Source organism: Kogia breviceps, chromosome 11 (assembly GCF_026419965.1).
Source record: "Kogia breviceps isolate mKogBre1 chromosome 11, mKogBre1 haplotype 1, whole genome shotgun sequence".
NCBI classification, from domain to species: Eukaryota; Metazoa; Chordata; class Mammalia; order Artiodactyla; family Physeteridae; genus Kogia; species Kogia breviceps.
In genome coordinates, this window is record NC_081320.1 from 82,937,352 (window position 1) to 82,958,282 (window position 20,931).

At 46.5% G+C, this 20,931-nt stretch overlaps 1 protein-coding gene across 1 annotated transcript in view; it reads right to left on the reverse strand.

The window, feature by feature from the left end:
* The window catches only part of DPYSL5 (dihydropyrimidinase like 5), an 87,383-nt gene that overhangs the window by 45,372 nt on the left and 21,080 nt on the right, over nucleotides 1–20,931 (reverse strand). The window contains exon 2 of the mRNA XM_059080034.2: nucleotides 3,848–4,112. Within this exon, the coding sequence (XP_058936017.1) occupies nucleotides 3,848–4,108 (261 nt within the window). The 5' untranslated portion in view covers nucleotides 4,109–4,112. The remainder of the gene's footprint in view (nucleotides 1–3,847; nucleotides 4,113–20,931) is intronic.

Here is a 20,931-nt window from a genome sequence, read left to right on the forward strand (position 1 = left end):
GGCTGTGAGTAGGGCGGGGCAGAGGCAGGAGAACCAGGCAGAGCGTGCCCCAGACTCGAACAGAAGCAGAGGCGGGCAAAGCGTGTGTCAAAGAAGCGCTAGAGAAACCCCTTCAGACCCAGTACAATGGAGACCCAGATGCTCTCAGAAAAGCCAGGCTTTCAATGGTTTTGTTTTCCCAGCCCTGGCTGCTGCTGCCCAATTGACAGGCAGGCCATAGCTCAGGGGGTGCAGAGTTCAAGGCCCTTTGGATCTGTCAGAGGAGAACAAAAAGGCGCAACTTGATCTCTCTTTCTCTATAGGCTAATCACAAGGGTGAGCTTTTCCTTGGGGTTATTATTCTATTATAAACGCAGATGCTCAAAGCAGATCAACTGCTACCTTTCTTAGAAGGTGCAAAGTAGGTCAGTGGCAATCTATCAGGGTGCACAGCCTCAGCCTGAGTGCCACAGGCTGTGTGAATAATTAAATCCACACATCCCTGAGATCAGCAGTGCAACAGGAGAGCATTTTCTCTCCCCAGGAGATTGTCAGGAATTAGAGATAAGAGGAAGTCAAAATATCCAGCTGTAGGAGCACCAACAGGGAGGAGCAATCCAGGAGTGGAGGGGAGGGGGGACAGGGGCAGGAAGCTAGTTCTTGGGAGGCTGGGATGTCTGAGGCAGGACTCTGTGCAGGGTCTCCCAGAGGGGTCTGAGGAGGACTGCGTCAGGGGCTGTGTTATGAAACAGATGCTCGCTCAATATGAGCTGCGGCACAAGGATAAGGTCCGATCTAACTTAGGCGGTGGATATAACAACAGGTCAGTTTAGGTGACACGAGCAGCCAGAGTGGCTTGGGGTTTATGGGCCTTAAATTTCCTATAACTTGGGCCTGGCATGGGTTGGGGGTGTCTGATCCTGCAGGAACTGGGAGAGGTGGGACCCTTAATCACACAGGGGCTTTTCTGTGTTTTTCCAGAGACAGCTGCTTCCATGGATGAGAGGCCTGGAAAAGATCAAAAGTTACCCACCACCTTGCACAAAGATGCACGTGCAAAGGCCTTCGTTTGCTATAAAGAGCTGAAGGCTCTCAGGGGAAAACACGTCACTCCTGGCTAATGAGGCCCCAGCAGATGACAATGTGGAAAATAAAACAAAGAAAGGCCAGCCTGCTCTCCCAGAGGCTGGTAGGCAGCATAGTGACAGTGTGGCATCCGACCCTGGACTAAAGATCTCCCAAGTGGGGAGAGTAACCAGCAAGCTACAATTTTTGGTGCAAGGCTGCACAATGCATACAATTTTTGGTGCACACTGCAAAATGGACCCCAGCATGGACTGGTGTGGTAATCAGAGTTCTGTTGGTGGTAAATACTGGGTCCTCTCTTACTCTCTTGCTGGGAGTATAAACTGTTACAACCAAACTGGAAAACAATTTGGCAGTCTCTCCTAGAGCTAAACATGTGTGTCTTCTATGACCCAGCAATCCCACTCCCAGGAATATGCCCAGGAGAAATGTGCAGACACGTTTACTAAAAGACATGTATGAGAACATTCACAGCAACAGCATTTGTAATAGCCCCGAAGTAGCAACCACCCAGATGCCCGGTGATAGCAGAATGTCTAGGTACTCTGTGGGCTCTTGTATAGTGGAACACGATGAAGCAATGAAGTACAACATGGGTGAATTTCCCAAAAATAATGTTGAGCAAAGGAAGCCAACGCAAGGGTACAGGCTGCCTGATTTCATTTACATAAAGCAAACAGTCAAAACCTATAGTGAATATACTGAAAAGCACCCACTTCTGCACTTTAAATAGGCGAATTGTATGGAGTGTGAATTATATCTCAATTAAGCTGTGATTTTTTAAAAACTATGGTATTAGAAGTCAGGATAGTTGTCAGCCTTGGTGAGGAGTAGTGACTAGGAGGGGGCACAAGGGGGGCTTCCGGGTGCTGGCAATGTCTCGTTTCTCCATTTGGGTTCTGGTTACAAGGGTGTGCTCAGTTGTGACGATTCTGTGTACCTTAGAACCTGTGCGCTTCTCTGTATGTATGCTATACTTCAATAAAAATAACCACAAATGAAGCAGGCCTGGCCTGGCAGGGCTCAAGTGCATGGGGATGGTGAGCTGGATGTGCTCACTCTCTTCAGAAAGGCCCCGACTGCCACCAGAGTCCCCCCAAGAGGACCCTGCAAGAGTTTATGAGGATGGGGCTCCCCATTCGTTAGTGAAGCATCACCTGCAGGGCCCTGGAGTAATTCTCAGAGGAGAAAGCAGGGCGGGTCCACCAATCACTTCTATTCCCAGGGCTTGGCTCAAGTGGGCAGGTGTGGCCTGGGATGCCAGAGTATTCAGCAGGCCTGGCGGCATCCTTGCCTCAGCAGAGGCTGGGCCATGGCTACTGTGAGTCCTCACAGCTCAGCCTTCCGGGGGTCTGATCTGTTGCGCCTGGACTGGGAAGGAGGCATATCCTCAGGGAGACCTTAAAGGACATCTGCCTGAGGCGGGCCAGCCTCTGCCTGCCTGGCAGCCCCAGCCAGGCTCTTCAGGGTGGGTTTGGGGAGCCTTATCAGTTGCTGCCTAACAGCCGGAGCACTGGAGCCCCCAGGAAGATGGATCCTAGGGAAACTGCACTGAGCATGGGAGAGGGGCTCCCTGAGAACCCCAGGTAGAACAGAGGTGAGATTTTAAGGTACAGGGCCAACGGGGATTTGAGGCAGTGGGCCAAAGTAGGACACAGGACTGCTGCCACTGGTGGACTCCCTTTCACCCAGGCAGCATTAGAGGCCAAGTCCTTTATAAATCAGACAGGACAAAGGGCTGCTGCCGGGGCCAGGGACTTCTGACCCTCAAGATGCTGATTCAACTCTGCATTTGAAAAAAGTCTTCATAGATGAATCTGATGCACAGCTGGATGTAGAGACCGCATGGATAAGTATCAATCACTTATTCATTCAACAAACAATTGCTGGCCAGCTACGCTCATTCCAGGTCAAGGCCAGGCTCTGGGAAAGCAGAAGAATACAGTCAGGCCTTGCCCTTAAGGAGCCCATAGTCTGGTGTCCAGGGAGAGGCCTGCGTATTACAGATAATTACAACACACAGGGATGACAGCAATGACAGGATTCTGGAGCACAGAGAAAGGGTGAAAGAACCTATTTGTGACTCTTTTGGCGAAACATAATTTCCTCCTGATTCATTTGTTTCACAGGTCTGAATTTTTGTATTTTGCATGTAGGGACATAAAGTAGCTCAGGCCCAGCTCAGTAATTCTTAAATATTGTTCATGATAATTCACTCTGAAAAGAGGGCCTACCGCCAGTATCTTTCAAGCTGTTTTTAAAAAGAACAAGCTAGGAAAGATAATAAAAGATAGTTAACTATGTCTGTTTCATAATTCTACCATTAAAATCATCTAGACTAGGCATATCTATTTTTTACAATTTTGGGGAAATTAATTTAGCTTATCATACATAAAGCAGTCCCTCAGACCTACCTCCCCCCACACACACCTCCTGCCCCACACATGCACAATAACAAATTCCAGCTAATTCTCCTCTTCCTCTAGGTCTGTACTACATGACATAAAACTAAAAAAAATAAAATCAGTTCCTGGCCTGGGTACCTCAGTAAGTGATGTGATCAGCAAAATAGGCTTAAATGCTTCCTTTTCCATAATCATAGAAATCTATGACATTTAGCCTGAAATTTCCTATTTTAGTTGCCACAGTGGCCCCTTCAAGAGCACCCTTCTCCTTTGAGCGATACAGCAGGAGCACCCTGTTCATGTGGATCTAGTCTGGAGCAGCCCCAGAAACAGAGGAAACCACCGAGGAAGGCACCTTCCCCAAACAGAAGCATTACCTTGGTCCCGTGGTAGAAGTCGTCCACGCATGTGGCGTTCATGAAGGTCTGGTGGAAGTGGGTGCTGGTGTCGATGCCTCCAGGGATCACCAGTTTCCCAGTGGCATCGATCACCTTGGCCCCTCCGGGGATCATGAGCTCACGGCCCACCTGCTGGATGATGCCATTCTCAATGTAGACATCAGCCTCGTGGGTGCAGTCATCATTCACAACCTTGCCTCCCTTGATGAGAATCCGCACACTGGCTGAATTGGCAAGCATGTTCCTGTGAAAGGTGAGAGGAGGCACTGGTCAAGGTCAAAATTTCTTTTCACTGTCACCAAGGTCCCACCCCTTCCTGTGAGTGCCCAAACTCCATGGGCAGAGTAAGTGAGCAGGGATGGGGAGGAGGAGGAGCTGTCCACAGCTGTCCACAGGAGCTGTCCACAGCCTGAGGACACTGGTCCTATAGCCAGCTGGAGTCACAAGCCTCCCACTGACCTCACAGCAGGACTCACTGGGAATCATGACACCACAGCAGTAAGGGTGAAGCTGGGGCCCAAAGAAACATCAATTTTCACCTTCTCAAAAAGTTGTGGTGGTTCTAAAGCATTTTCATATCTCCTGTCTCATTTTATTCCTAAAACAACCCAAGAAGTGGCATTTTACAGACGAGAAAACTGAAATTGCTAATAAGGAATTTATGGCTACTAAGTAGCCAAGTCAAACCCAGACGTCTTGTATGACCAATGTCTCCACTATACCATATGGTCCTGAAGGTATCAGAGGCTCCAGGGACGTGTCTCAGAGAGCCAAATTCTCCAAGCCTCACAGCTGCTTAATTCATGTCATTCTTCAGATGGATTCTGATTCAGTTCACCCTCTTATGTTTGTTTCAAGAAGTCCACGACCACACTGAAGCTCCACAGCTGGCGGCACATTGATAAGCTCATCGGATATGCTCAAGTCCCACCCCCAAGATTCAGCTTTATTTGGTCCAGATTGCGTCCTCAGAATCAACTTTTCAAAAGCCATAGAACTCTACCATACACTTAAAGAAGAATTAACCCCAATCTCTTCCAGAAAATAGAAGGAAACCTTCCCAAGTCAGTTTATGAAGTCAGTACTGCCCTGATACTAAAGATAGACAAAGACAGTATAGAAAACAAACAAACTATAAAGTAATATCCCTCATGAATATACATACAAAAATTTCTAACAAAATATCAGCAAATAGAATTCAGCAATATGTAAAAGAATTAAAGAATCCCACTATGCAAATGGAATTACTTCCAGGGATGCAAAGTTTGCTCAATATTTGAAAATCAATCAATGTAATCCACCATATTAACAGTCTAAAGAAGAAAAAAATCTCATAATCATATAAATTGATGCAGAAAAAGCACTGGACAAAATTCTACACCCATTCATGATAAAAAACTCTCAGGAAAGTAGGAAAAGAAGTTAATTTCCTCAAGTTGATAAAGAACACCACCAGGGACTTCCCTGGTGGTGCAGTGCTTAAGAATCCCCCTGCCAATGCAGGGGATATGGGTTCGATCTCCGGTCCGGGAAGACCCCACATGCCACGTGCTGCAACTACTGAAGCCTGCGCACCTAGAGCCCGTGTTCCCCAACAAGAGAAGCCACTGCAATGCAAAGCCTGTGCACTGTAACAAAGAGTAACCCTTGCTCAGCACAACTAGAGAAAGACCACACGCAGCAACGAAGACCCAACACAGCCAAAAATAAATAAATAAATAATTAAAAAAAAATTAAAGAACATCACCAAAAAACCTACAGCTAATATCAGAATTTATGAAAGGCTGAATACTTTCCCCCTAAACTGGGAATAAGGCAAGGATGTCTACTCTTACCACTGTTATCCAACAAAGGGAGTTTTAGCTAGCACTATAACAAAAGAAAATGAAATAAAAGGCATATAGACTAAAAAGGGAAAAATAAAACCATTCTTATCTGCAGGTGACGTGTAGGGGGCTATGCAGAAAATCTCAAAGAATCTACAAAAAGTCTCCTAGAACAAATGTCAGTTCAGCAAGGTCACAAGGTACAAGATCAACATACAAAAAGTTATTGTTTTTCTATATACTAGCGATGAACAAATGGACACACAAAAAAAGGGAAATACTTAGGTAGAAATCTAAGAAAATATACAGGATTTGTATGCTGAAAACTACAAAATGCTGATGAAAGAAACCAAAGAAATAAATAAGTGGAGAGACATACAATGTTCATGGATCGGAAGACCCAGCATAGTAAAGATGTCAATTCTCCCCTAATTGATATATACGTTTAATGCAGGTTGATTTGGCAACTATCTTGACCATTCAATATCTGAACAGAAATGATTTTTACTTAGGCTTAGAAAATATAGGACACAATCTGACCGGGGGAGGGAGACTACACCACTGCAGTGTCTCTGTGGGCTCAATAAATCCCACCTTTCTACATGGTAAACTTATTCTTCAGGATCCAATCAATTGTTCCCCCTTCTGAGAAGCCTTCCCCAACTCCCTCTGTACCTTCATGAGGCACTGGAGTCTATCTCCACCTCTGGACTAAGCTCTCAAAGTCAAAGGCATAGCAGCAAACATCGTTTCTGCCTGGTCCTCATCCCCAGCATCCTGTATAGGAAACTCAAAACTTTTCACAAATGAACAGTTTTGGCTTCATCTACTTGTTGCACCCTGACAATCAAATGGTTTAAAGCAACAAGTGGTAGGCTAATTCCATATTTGTTGTCCAGGACATTTGGCAACTCTATGTCAAGGACAATGCTCAACTTTCATTCCTTTTCCAATACAGCCCATCACTGTGAACAGAGCAAAGGAGGCGACATACTATCTCTCATCCTCGTCATTTCATTTTGCCTGCCACTAGGCAAGGTACAGGAAGCCTTTGTCCCAGGATGAAAAGGTCTCACAATCTGTTGAAGGAATAGCTCTTGTAAGGAAATAAGTCAACTATCTGGAGAGCTTAGCCTGCTCTCCTGGACACACTTGGTTAGGCAGTTGTTTTTTGTTTTTTTGTCAAGTTGACCAGATTGGAGTGCATGGAATCTCCACACCAAGAAAGTTTACAGTACCTATTCAGCCTCAACTGCCAGGCCCTCCTGCTGTTAGGAGAAGGTGGTCTGCTGGGGACAGTGCTGGGAAACAAGACAGGTGGCTGGGAGTGAACCGTGTTCCCTTACACAGCAACATTGTCCTCCATGAACATCTGGTCCCTGCCAGGTATCATTCTGACCTTTGAGGAGGAGGGGTCCCTCCCCTAGTGCGGAAGGCCCTGGGCAGAAGCACTGGGGAGGAGTTGGGTAGGCCAGAAGGATGGGGGGACAGGGACAGTCACAGCAACGAGCCCATTGTCTGAAGCTGGAATGAAGCTGACATATTTCAGGAGAACTTTTGTCCTAAAATCTGAAAACTGGAATTTTAATTTAATACACAATAATCAGGAAATGAGTTTGGTTCTTAAGTGATGGACAAAACCATTCTGGCCAAAGGAAGTCCAGAAAGCCTCAGAGATGCAGTCTCTCTCTCTTTCTCTCTCTCTCTCTCATTACAAAGCCAAGGCCAGGCGTGACCACAAAAGGAGAGATGCAAGTTCTCAGAGGGAAATGATGGTAAGACACACACAATCCTCTGTGCAAATATATAATCCTCAACTTTTTTTTGCGGTATGCAGGCCTCTCCCGTTGCAGAGCACAGGCTCCGGACGAGCAGGCTCAGCAGCCATGGCTCACGGGCCCAGCCACTCCGCGGCATGTGGGATCTTCCCAGACCAGGGCACAAACCCGTATCCCCTGCATCGGCAGGCAGACTCTCAACCACTGCGTCACCAGGGAAGCCCAATCCTCACCTTTTAAAGCAGCTTTAAGTAAGAGGAAAAATAGGAATATTTATGCTGGGAAATTGCTGCATAGTCATTATGTCAGTGTGGTAAATGAAGATATTGATTTGCTTATTAATCCAGAACACATGCTCATAGCACACATCTGGAGGGCAGAGACCCTGAAAGGGTGATATGATAATGATTTACGGGGGATTCTTATCTGAGCTTTGATGCTGGAATCATAAGCCAAGGGTGTTTTCTTCAGTAGAAATAAGAAAACAGCTTTTACTAAGCTAACACCCTGTGCCTGGAATTTAATTCACATGGCAGCCCTGAGAAGTAGGAAAAAGGCAGGAAGTATTAGCCTCACTTTAAGATGAGGAAGTAGAGGTTTTGAAAATAACAGGTAGGGGCTTCCCTGGTGGCTCAGTGGATAAGACTCTGAGCTCCCAATTCAGGGGGCCTGGGTTTGATCCCTAGTCAGCTAACTATACCCCACATGCATGCGGCAACTAAGAGTTCGCATGCCACAACTAAGAAGCCCAAGTGCTGCAACTAAGGAGCTGGCAAGCCTCAACTAAGGATCCCGTGTGCTGCAACTAAGACCCGGAGCAACCAAATAAATAAATACTAAAAAAAAAAAAAAAAAAAAAAAGAAAGAAAAGAAAAGAACAGGTAGCCCATTAAAGGATTAAAGGTTACACCACTCCAGCATGGAAGGATGGGATTCATACCCAGGTCTGTGACTTAAAGGAAAAGTTATCAGAGTTAACTCTGGGTAGAAGAGTTTCAGATGATTTTTATGTTCTTGATAGTTTTCTATATTTTTCAAATTTTATACAATAAACTTGTATTACCTTTTAGAATCTGAAAAGTTGTGTTAAGAAGGTTTTGTTTTGTTTTTGTTTTCTTTAAGCTACAAAGAAGGCAGAAGGAATCCAGTGTGACCCTTCATTCAGGTCCAGTGAGCTCAGTCCTTCCCTCTGCCACCCTCCATGCAAGGAGATGAAATAAAAACCCTGCTACCACCAGCCATAACACTGAATCCTTCTCTAGAACCCTTGGGCTGCCACCATGACTCATCCGGTCATTTTCCACTTCCTTGTTGGAAATCCCTGAAGGCTAACCAGGCTCTGAAGAGGCTGGGCTCCCTCAACAACCCTGGGGAGTCCTGGAACCTCTCTGGTCTGGAGATCCCATTCACACAGCCTGACCTCGTCCTGGAAATCCAGGCTGGACTGGACTCCCAGGACTACCTTAGAGGGAACTCATTCTCAGAACTTGGAGGGTGCTGTTAACGATCTTAACAATTAGTAAACACCTACTGTACACTGGGCCCCTCCCTAAGCCCATCAGATACATTATCTTATTCGATCTTTACAGTACCCTGAGATAGGTACCATTTTTGTCCCCAATTTTACCATGAGGAGGCTGATGCTTAGAAAAGCTAAAGGAACTTCCTCAAGGTCACACAGCTAGTTTGTAACAGAGTAGGAATTGAAAGCCAGATAGTCATTTTCAGAGCAGTTTATGAACTGAATGTTTGTGTCCTCCCAAAATTCATATGTTGAAGTTCTAACCTCCAGAGTGGCTATATTTTAAGATGGGGCCTCTAAGGAAGTTTTTAAGGTTAAATGAGGTCATAAGGGTGGGGCCCTGATCAGATAGGATTAGTGTGCTCATAAGATGAGACAACAGAGAGCTTTCCCTCTCTCCCCTACCCCCTCTCACCCCTGTGCACCATGCTTATGTGCAGAAGAAAGGCCATGTGAGGACACAGTGGGAAGGTGGCCAGCTACCAGCCAGGAAGAGAGTCCTCACTGGAAACCAACTCTGTAAATAATGGCTTCAGTGTAAATAGTGGCCTGGCTGCTAGGTCTGATTAGGCACAATACTGTCAGCTCCCTCCAACCCTCTGGCAGACTATCACCTCCAGACTGGAGGTTGTTGTCATCATAACTACCTGCAGGACTTCAGTCTTTTGAGGTTGCCAAGGCCTTAGAACACCCCAGGCCTGGACTGGTGTGGCTGGATAATATCATAGCTCCCTGCCCAAGGTGCTTTTGGAGAATATCTTTTTAAAATGAACACTTGTGTGCTTGAAAATATTCTATAACTTCACTCCTCAGTGTCAGGCACTGGAGACAACTCTGAAGGCACACAGAACTTGCTCTCAAGAAACTCAGTCTAGTGGGCGAGAGAGACACAAATATTTGCATTACTGAGTGGCTAAAGTGTCCAGGGGACACTGGGTGTCTCTCACCAGGTACCAGACACCACAACTGTGACTGGATGAGGCCAGCAGGTTGGTGATGGGAGGGGTGTCTTGTTACACAAGTATCCTCCCCACGTTTCTACATGTGCAGACTGTCTACATCACCAAGATGTCTAATCCCTCCTGGTGCCCCCTTGCTGTTGACTTGTGTGACGGTTGACATTCATGATGCTTCTCACCTCCCCCAGCAACCTCATTAGCACCTCATTCCTACAGCTTTCCCTGCTAGTCTTTGCTAAACGAAAGAAAGGAAAGACACACTGTCATCTTTTCCCACAGTGTGCCTGCTGTGAGTATACTATGCATGTATGAACATTACAGAGTGAAGGGGTGGGTGAGTGGGGAGATACTTTGGACCTCTTTGGAGAGTCCCCCCGAAAGGGGAAGGATTTGAGCACAGCTGTTGAAACACATGCTTAAGCAGTGCAAACGCCACCGGATATGACTGTCTTTCCCTCTGCTCTGGTTGGGGCAGCACATTCAAAGAACATTCTTGTCAATGGTCATGGTCAAGAAGGTCAGGATCAGTTTTACTAATTTATGATTCTTCGAGTCACCGATTTTATCCCCAAACATCATAACTGTATAGATAGAGCCAATAGCCGGCCCACTGGCTTACTACATGCTATGGATTGAATGTTTAGGCTCCTCCTCCCCCAAATTCATATGTTGAAGCCTTAATCCCAATGTGATAATATTTGGAGATGGGATCTTTGGGAGATATTTAGGTCATGGGGGTCATATAGTGCCCTTAGAAGAAGAGACACAAGATCTCTCTCTCACTCTCTCTCTCTGCCATATGAAGACACAGAGAGAAGATTCCCAGCCTTCAGAGCTGTGAGGAGCGAGCTTCTGTTGTTTAAGCCACCCAGTCTATGGTATTCTTATTATAGCAGCTCAAGCTGACTAAGATACCACATTAGATAGAAATAAACATTATAATCAAATGATCATTAAGTAACAACTGGGCCTTAAAATAAATACACCTCCTTTAAAGACTTCTGACTGTATCCCCACACTCCGATTCATTTAACCAAAAACTTTGATCATCCACTTCTTCTGTTTATTCGAACAAAAGGATTCAAACCACATATCTGTCCTCCTAGGAAGAAATGGGGAAAAACTGCCAGATAGTTCAATGCTATTATAAAAAATAAATCAGAGGAATGGAATTCTAGAGCTGCATAGACTCAAGTCCCCTCTGACTTTCCCTCCAGTCCTGGACTTTACCAACAGTGACCTTGAATCAAAGGGAACCAGTCCAGGACTAATGGGGTGGTGTTATGCTACAAATATTAAGGATCTTAAGAATTTTACAATTTATTCAGGGAATGACACCTTCCACAGCAAGATGGTGGATATCTCCAATATGCAAAGATTTATCCAAGTGTACCCAGCTCGTATCCCCCAATTTCCGGGTCCTTATGTTCCTAAACCAGTGGTGGGTCAGAGCTAAGGTGACGTGCAGGCTGGGGGAAACGGGGACTTCCGGGTGGGGAGGGACAGCCGTGTTAAGCTGGGAGCTCAGCCTTTCATGAGAAAGCCTCTTCATGTTTAAAATAGTAGCATTTATTGCTATCTGCTCTCCAGCAACTGTCTTGCTGGATGACAGTACATTTCCCGCACCGCCCACCCTCCTGCCCTTTTTCCTGCTGCTGAGCAGCTTCCGGGGCAGAAATGCGCGGGGCCGGGGGTGCGTCCTGCCAAGTGGGCAGTCAAGGCTACGGGCAGCTCTGCTTCTCCTTCACGAAATGCACACGCCTCACACTCCTAGAAGGTGCACAGTGTTCGTTCCGCCGACCCCAACACCGTGTTTGGAGCTGGCTCCTGTCATCACCTTCCACACTTCCCCGAGCCTGCAGGGAGGCGTGAGACGAGAGCGGCACAGTCTGTCCGGCACAGCTGCCTCCTGCCGGCAGCTCAGCGGGGCGGACGCCGGGCGGCTTCACGCTGGGCACAGACCCACAAGCCAGAAGACTGCAAAGGGACACTTCTTACAGAAAGACCTTAAAACTAACCTGACAGTTAATTGGTTTAAGATGTATGTTTCCTCTTTACAGGCGCTGGTTTAAGACTCATATTTCCTCTTTCAGTAGAAACCACAGGGAAGTGTGTGATTCTACACACACTTGGTCACTGTGATAGCCAGGAATATGCAAGAACTACACACTGCCCCGTGGCTTGAAGCGTCTGTGGTATTTAAGCCGACCCTAATGGCAACCCGGAGTAGAAGCTGGAGGGGAGATGAAGACGCTCAGGTCACAGGGGACACGCTAAATGAATGGCATGTCTTGTCCCTTGCTCCAAGCAGATAACATTTGCTAAAGGATCAAAGGGCAATATATGTCACCGGTTTGGAAGAGAAAACAAAACCATGCAGCTGTTTTCCTTCTTCTGATCAGCACATAGGGAGAGAGACAGAACAATGGGAGAGGGGTGTTTGTGCTTAGAGCAACCTGGGATGATTCCGGAAAGGGGTTCTCTTGGAGTTGAAAATGAGAATAAATTAAAGGTTCAGCAGAACACAAAAACCAAAAAAAGAGAAGTTTGAGGTGAGTGGGAAACAGCTAAGTGTTTAAGTTAATAAATTTACTTTTTAAAAATAATAAATTGCTTCCTAAATAGTAAAGCACTAAACAGTTCTTAACGAATGCTAAAGCACAGTGTAATTTTATAACTAATTCTTAATTGGCTTTATCAACTCTTGAGTAGATTTTAAATGACATTTATAACCTACGTGTAAGGTACAAAGAATAATGACACAAACACCTGTGAACTAAACATTGTCATTACTGTGTTCAAGAGCCAGCACCTCCTTCATCCCAACCCACATTCCCCTCCTGGAGGTTAACTTCTCCCCTAGTCAATGGGTATGAATCAATGACTAATAACAATTAGGTGACAAGTAAGAAAAACAAAAGGACAAGATCACAGCTGCTCCCACTCCGTGACCACCTCTCCCTACATCCCATAGTCACACTTCACCTGCTCTATGACTGATTTCTTCACCACCTAGTTTTCTGCTTGCCAGCGTAAGAAGGAATCTGGGAAACTCCACTATGCTAAGCGCGAAGGAGTGGGGGAGTTTTACTATCATCCAAACGGCCAGTGGACCACTCCACTGGGAGGTCCTACAGGCAGCACCATTCCCCTGGCCCCAAACCAACTGCACTGTCCCCATCACCCACCCAGAAATCCGGGACTTTTCTTGGATTCCTCTCCAATCCAGGCCAGCATCAGTGTCCAGGAGGGCGGGCATGCACCTGGGGGTTTTGTGCAAAAAGTTTTGAGGGATTCTGGAAGTAGAAGTCAACTGTGGGAAGAGGAACTGGGGGAGGTAAAAGGGCAGGTCCTCCGTCTCTCATCTGGGGCTCTCCAAGGACTGGTGGAGACCTGGAGGCCAGGGACCTGGCCAGGAAGAACGGCTGGTCAGGCCAAGGGGTGGCTAGCTCAGTGACGGCAGAGGCTAGAGAGGCTGTGGCCGATGTTACACCCACCCTGAGACACACTGTATCCTTCATCTGCTAGCAACACACTGTTTCTGCATCTAACTGGCCAGCCAGGAAGTCTCTACCATCCCAGGGGCCCTGTTTCCTTTAACCCAGGGGCTGGGCAGGGTCAAGGCTATGGGTGGCAGGTGAGGGCTGGCCCAGGGTGTTTGTAACTGGGGATCATCTGTACAAGACCATGAAGCATCTGCATCTGGAAATACTGCCACCACCTTTGCTACCACATGGTACAGAAGGTAGAATTAGACCAGGTAGGACAGGAAAGGGCAAGACTGCTGGTGAGAGCCGAGCACCAGGACAGCCTCTTCAGGCAGTAACAGGAAAGGGGATGGCCACAGTCTGTCAATGTGATGGATGTGAATGTGGTGACCAAGGAAGGGCTTGCCCCTGAGAAAGTATAAAATACCAGCTTAGGACCAGGGAGCTGCTACAAGTAAAGTCCAAGAGGTGGGCCTGGCTTCCGGAAAAGTGTATATAAATCCAACGGGGGTGAGTCCTTAACAGGCTAAGATCAAGTAAGTGGTTTTAATCCCATGGGTTCGTCTGGCCTGGCCTGGCCCAGCAGGGCGCGGCTTACCCAGCGAGCACCCGTCAGTGCTCAAGAGAGCAAAAGCGAAATTCCGAAGGATTAGCCGTGAGAGAGTGGTAAGAAATGGAGCCGCAGGCCATTTGTTCGACAAGATCAGCTATGAGAGAAATTGGGCAGTTGTTAGAAGGCAAAGCTGAGCGTGCACGTGAGTGTGTGTGTTGCTGACCCGGAACAGGTTTCTCCGTGCGCTGACACACGTGTGTGTCTGTGTGGGCATCCCGGCCCGGCGTGCCCAGTTTCTGGCATTTGGGCAGCAACGTGGCTCCTTTCAGGTGCCCACTTACTCACTGAGGTCAGGAGGCTCACTTGAGACCAGGAGAGGCTAAGCACCAGCAAACACCAGTAAGTATGAGTTAAATCCCCCTTCCGTGAGCCCAGCTGCTCCAGGGCCCTGGAAGAAGGGCAGAGGAGGGTGTGCACACACTGGAGGCAAGGCTTCCTGACTCCTGACTGAGGCTTTAGCCACAGAACACCTGGCTTTTCCTGACCAGTAGTGTCACCACCACCACCAGAACCCTCCCGGTTCCGGCCAACCCTCTGGCAGATTCCTCAGCCCTGCTGTGCTTTCCATGCTCTCGCCAGCTGTCTCCAGGCCCCAGAAATAATTCCATCAACTCCCTTGGAAAGACGGCAGCTGCAGCTCAAGGGTCTCCAGCGGCCCACAGAGTGGCTGCTTCCTAGAACACCAGCCAAATGGCAGAGAGGGCCAGCGCCATGGCCAGAAAAGGGGGAAGTGCTCTTCTCACTGAGACCTACGTTCTCAGGCAGGGGTTGGGGAAAGTCACAAACAGGGGAAAGGAATGAGTTTTCCCAACTATAAAAGCATCACAGACCTGGGCTACGTGATAAAGTCTAGATTTGGGATAGAAACAGAGCAGGACGATAAAACCACTCTTTTAAACTGAAAATGAGTATGAATTAACTACAGCCATGTACAATGTCTTGAAAACAATAATTGAAGGAAAGAAGCAAGACACAAAAGTAAGTAACGTATGATTCCATTCATATAACATTCAAAAACAGGTAAAAGTGAATTATAGGCACACAGTAGTAGAACTATGAAGAAAAGGCCAAGGAAAAGGTTCTCAGAAAAGTCAGGTTGGTGGTTCTGTCTGTGGGAGAGGGGGCTCTGTTTGGGGAGGGCCACAAGCTTCTTGAGAGCTGCAAATACTCGAGTCTTTCACCTGGGTGGGAGTTAAAATAATTTAAATTATTCTTTAAACTGTCCATATATTTTCTGTGCTCTTCTGGATGTATCCCATAAAACATTTCACAATTAAAAAAAAAAAACAGAACTGCATGCCAGTGTACAAAAACGGTATGTCAAGTACTGTTACAACCATGTGAAAATATGCATTCAAAAAACAGACCAGATGAAAATAAACAACAAGGTTTGTTATGGAATTGTAGGTGATTTCCCCAATTTTCTATATATTAATTTTATAATGAAAAGTAAATATGGTCATTTAAAACGACATAACTACTTCTATATTGTTTGAAAAAAATTGACATAAGGTGAAAGACATTCTCTCTTCTTTTCAGTAGGTGTTGCCATCACCCTGCCACCTTCTGGAAGATTTCCTAAAATGATTGGGCTTTGAAACAAACCAATCTCCTTCCTTATATCCACTCTTAAGTAGATTTCAGAAGGACACAAACTTTTTTTTCTCTGTGATATGACTCCTTTAAAGAGGTACCAGATATTTCAACTTGGGCTTAAAATGTGCTTCCAGGCCTCTCTCCCACATGCAATGCTTTTACCTGCCATTGACTTAACACCACCAGTGCTTCTGCTCAATCAGTGACCCTCTTCCTGTGCCTGCTTCTGCCAGCTGCCTTCTCATGGACCGGACTCACCTCCATCACTGAGGCAGATGGGTATTTTTACCCCAATCCGGAATTCCTGGAGCCTGAGAAGCAAAGCTCATCAGTGCCCATGGACAGACATGACTAATGGAACCCAACTCTGGGGAGGTGGGCAGCAAGGCGGGTGAGCCACGGTGAGCTTATCAACTCCTTCCTAGAGACAAACTCACATGGGTGAGACAGCCGGGCACTTGCGGGAAGCCCCTGGGGTGGCAGGCCAAGTGGGCACACTTAGGAGGCTTAAAGAAAGGACTAAGGATGAAAATGACCAACTTCCCCTTGACTGGGGCAGTGATGCCATTAGCCTGATTGTGTCCGTATGGCAGAGACCTGTTTAAGGGAGCAGCGATGGAGAGTGAATGGGACACAAAGGAAGCAAAGGGGGAAATGAGGAGGAGATGGAGCGGGCGACGGGGTAGGGCCGTGCCCCAAGCATTGAACTTGGCTTGGTCCCTCTAGCCGTGTGACTGTGGGCACGTCCTTGACAGCTCCAAGCCCGTGTTCACAGCTGTAAAGTGGCCATCGGCACCATCCATCCACATCATTGCTGTTAAGCTCTTTTTGTGTCAGCTCTTTTTGCGTCACACATAATTTCAGATAAATCTTACAACGACCCTGTGAGGTCGTTAAACATTACCATCCCCATCTTATGGCCAAGGAAACTGTGGGTTGGAATTCATACTTCCTAGACTGGAGCTCCTGGAGAGCAAAGGTTATACCTTATTTTATCCTCCCCAGGGTGGGCATGCAGAGTGGACTCATCAAATGCCAGCTGAAGGAAAGCAGGAGGATTGATCCATATGAGACAGCGGTGGGAAAGCATTTTATGAGTACAAGGTGTTAGCCACAGGAATGGGCTGTTAGCAGTGGCAAGGAAGGCATCTCAAAAGAGAGTTCTGTGCCAGTTGTGAGGGTGTTTGGTGCAAGCCTGGGGCAGAGGAACAAAGCAGGCATTCTGTGGGGTGGAAAAAAAGACGAGAGGCAGAAGTAGGCAAAGTTGGGCTGGGAATGGCAAGCCGACTAACGGCCTTGGAGCAGAGAGGTTAGGCTGGGATGAGGAAGCGGCTTGGACAGCCAGGGTGTGCAGAGCTAGAGGCTCAGGCTCCTGAATGAGATCCGCAGGGCCTGGGAAGCCCCGGAGCGTTCAGAGCAGGATGCCGAGTATGGTCAGGGGATATAACCATGATGCGGGGGCTGGTCTTCCTGCTTGTCCACCTGGCACAGGTTGAATGGAGGCTGGGAGACCAGTGACTGCTGTGATCCCCGCATGAGGATGCAGTAGGTTAATTACGCAGTGCTCACGGGACAGAAAAGGAAGGAGCAGAGCTTGGAAAGGACTGAATGCTGGGAGGGTCTCTGGAGGAAAAGGAAAACAGACTGGGGACGACAGTCAGAATGGCAGCAAGGGCAAACAGAGCGAGCAGAGAGCTGCGGACAGATGGAGACCAGCTGTCAGGGCACGCCTGTGCTTTGTGGAAACGCAATAATAAACGCTAATTTCAGCTTCTCTCTCTAGGAATCCCTTAGGTCAGTCAGAAGATGGCAACTGACCCAATCACCCAAGGTAAGCAGGTGGCGGAGGCCAGACTGTTAACATTTACTGAGTGCTACTATGTTAGGGGCTGTGAAGGCTCATAACACATGGCATTTAACTGAAACAACCTCACAATTGCCCTTGGAGGTGATAGGCTATTTCCACTCGACGGATGATGACTGGAGGTGATGACTGACTAGCCAACATCACACAGCTTCACGGAAAGGAATAGGAGTAGGGGTAATTCTAAACACCAAATAATACCACAAGCAAAAGGTCTGGACGGTGCTAATAGGCTAACATTTTTATTTACTCGTTTGTTGAACGTTTAGGAGGCACTTCAAACAAAACATTCTACTCAAGCACTGTCCATTCTACCCACTAAATCTGTTTCTTAAACTCTTTTCTCCAAACCCACCACCTCAGTCCAGGTCCTTGTCAGCTACCTGGATGAGGACATTCACTATTACCTGGATACTTCTAATTGGTCTCCCAGCCTCCACACTGTTAGCGCATTGAGCTTGCTAAAATGCAAATCAGATCACAGGGGCAGGCTTAGCACCTGCTAAATGGTACTGTACCAAGTGCCAGATGCTGCACGCTCCCACCCCGCAGCCCCGGAGCTCACAAGTTTGTAGTGGAAAGAAATGCATAAACAAAAATTTCAACATAAGTTAAGAGAATAGCTGTGTCAGTCCCAGGAGGGGCAGGAAGCACTTAAGGGCAGGAAGCACTTAACATTGACTGGGATAAAGGACTGCTTCGCAGAGGAAGTGCCCTTGAGGTGAGTCTTGATAGTTGCTTAGGAGTTCACCAGACAGTGGGGGAGAAGACAAGCATGGGTGTTGCAAACAGAAGCAGAGCAGTGCTTTTGGGATGGTTGATATATTTGATTTATGAGGATGGAGAATAGGCAGAGCCCAGATCATCCAAGGCCTGGTGGGCTAGGCCAAGAGTGTTGCCTAGCCACACTAAATGCTAAGGAAATGCATCAGGAAGGCTTGCTGATATGGCAAAGAAGGAAGTGACATCATAAATTTACATTTTACATAAAAAATAAAAGTATAAAGTACTAGAAGGAAACATAGATATTTTTATAAATTTTGGATGGGTTACGATTTTCTTAGCATAATCTAAAGCCAGAAACTATAAAACATAAGATTGATGTAGATATGACTAAAATAACAATGAAAAACTGTGATGCAGCAAAAGATTCCACAAACTACTTAACAAAGACAAATAAAAACTAGTTATGACATGCTTGTACCATATAACTAACCCTAACTAAGGGTACCTGTAATACATAAGAGCACTTATAAATCTTAAGAGAAAGACAAACACTCCAGTACAAAAAATAGGCAAAGGATATGAATAGGTAACCCACAGGGGTAGGGGGAATATAGACAGCTAAGAAGCAAATGAAATAATGTGCATCTTTATTAATAATCAAAGATATGTGAATGAAAACAATGAAATTACATTTTTCACTTATCATAATGGCATAGATAAAAGAGAACAAAGCCCGGAGCAAGTGAGAAAAGCATGTACTCACTCTCAGACACCATTAGTAGTTCAAACTGGTACAATCTCATCAGAAGGAAATCTGTATGAAATCTGTCTGTATGAAAACTTAAAATGTGCATTCCACATCTAAAACCTTCTAAGAAAATAGTTGGACCATTGCACAAAAATGTATTATGTGGGTATTTTGTTGCATTGCTGTTTATAATAGCAAATATTTTGAGAACAAGCTGAAGGTCTATCAATCTGAGGACTGTTTAAATAAATAATGGCATATTCACACAATAGAAGGCTATGCAGCCATTGAAAAGGATTGTTTAGATCTCTAAGTACTGACATGGGAGGCTGTCTATGATTCAGCGCTAAGTTAAGAAAAGCAGGTTACAGAACAGGACCTATGGTGTGTGTATCTACTTGTGTATTTACATATAAGTGAGATTTCATATATATATATGAATATTAAATCTCATTTATATGTAAATCCCATTTATAAATATTCATCTATATACATAAACTCACACATAAATGAGCTTTCTGCATAAAACACTATTAACTGCAGTTGTCCCAGAGAAAGGGAAGTGCAGCAGGACTCAATCTCACGGTACTATTTGATTACATAAATATTTTTATAACAAACTAGCTGTGGAATTGACGATAGCCCTGGTCAAGCGAGCAGCAACACTGGAGTACACTCTCTGAGGAAGTCTGTGCCAGCGCAGGCATTCCACTAGCAAGTCAACATCTCTTGTACATTTATTCAACTACCATTCATCAGTACATCTCATGGCCTATGGGATCGCTCTGCTCTGATGTCTCACTGGCCCTTCAAACTCATCACATCTAAAACTAAGCTCATCATACTCTTTCTGCACCTGGCTCCTCTTCCAGCATCCCGTATCTCAGTGAAAGACACCCCACCTCCCACCCTGGGACCAAGCCAGCACCAGGGACATCACCTTCAATGAAGAGAGCAAATGGGGGCCACCTCCACAGGCAATAGCGAATGGCCCCCTTCCTCCGCTCCTTTCACCGGGGCCCCAGACAAGACAGAGTCTTTTCAAATGGCTGCAAAATAGGAGCTGAACACCCTCTCTAACCCAGCCCATCTGGCTGCTGCCTTCCTTGAATGAACAGTTAGAGAGAGGGTGCAATGGATTGTTCGGGGTCCAAAAGCTTTTCCTGGTGGCTGAGTCTGAAAAAGTAGAGATACCTTCATTCACTTAAACAAAAAGAGCTAATGAGCCTTTCCTTCATCCCTTGCTGGGCTGTGGGGCACCTGCTGTGTAACTGTCAACAAAAGGGATGAATAAGTCTACATCTCTTGAAAGCAAGTAAATGGGAGTAATGGGAAGTCTGGTTGTCTGCCCATCTAATTCACCCTGAATGCCAGCATTTCCCCTTTTTCTTGTTCATCTGCTCATACCAGAAAAGGGGAGGGGTTGGAACTGATGACAGACTCCCAATTACCTTTATAAACACAATTTATTTCCCTTTCCTTTCCAGAAGGGCTGGCCAGATTCCCTAAGTTCCTAGTCCCTGGCAGCCTCCTCTCCAGCCCCAGCCCAGGCCAAGGACCAATCCCTGAAGACAAGTCTACAGACTAGAGTCCAACATGCTAAGACTCCCAGTTAGGACACCTGGCTCTGGACAAGCCCTGAATGTGCGCTCTACCTCTTCTGCTGTAGAGGGTCAGACCCCAGATTCCACATCAGGTACCATATGCCTTGCACCCAAGCCCTGCTTGGTAAAGGGTCCACTATCTCATGCCTGGTAGGCTGGCAGGCTCTTCCTTCTTGTTGCTTATTGCCTTTTCTGGGAGTCGAGTCCTGCCCATCTGTGTCTGAGGCCCCTCCACCTGCTGGCACACTCTTCTGACACCAACTGCTTCCTCTTACCACCTGTGCCCACACTTCCGTCACTGTGCTCTACCTGCTGTTTTCTGACACATGCCTGGGTTCC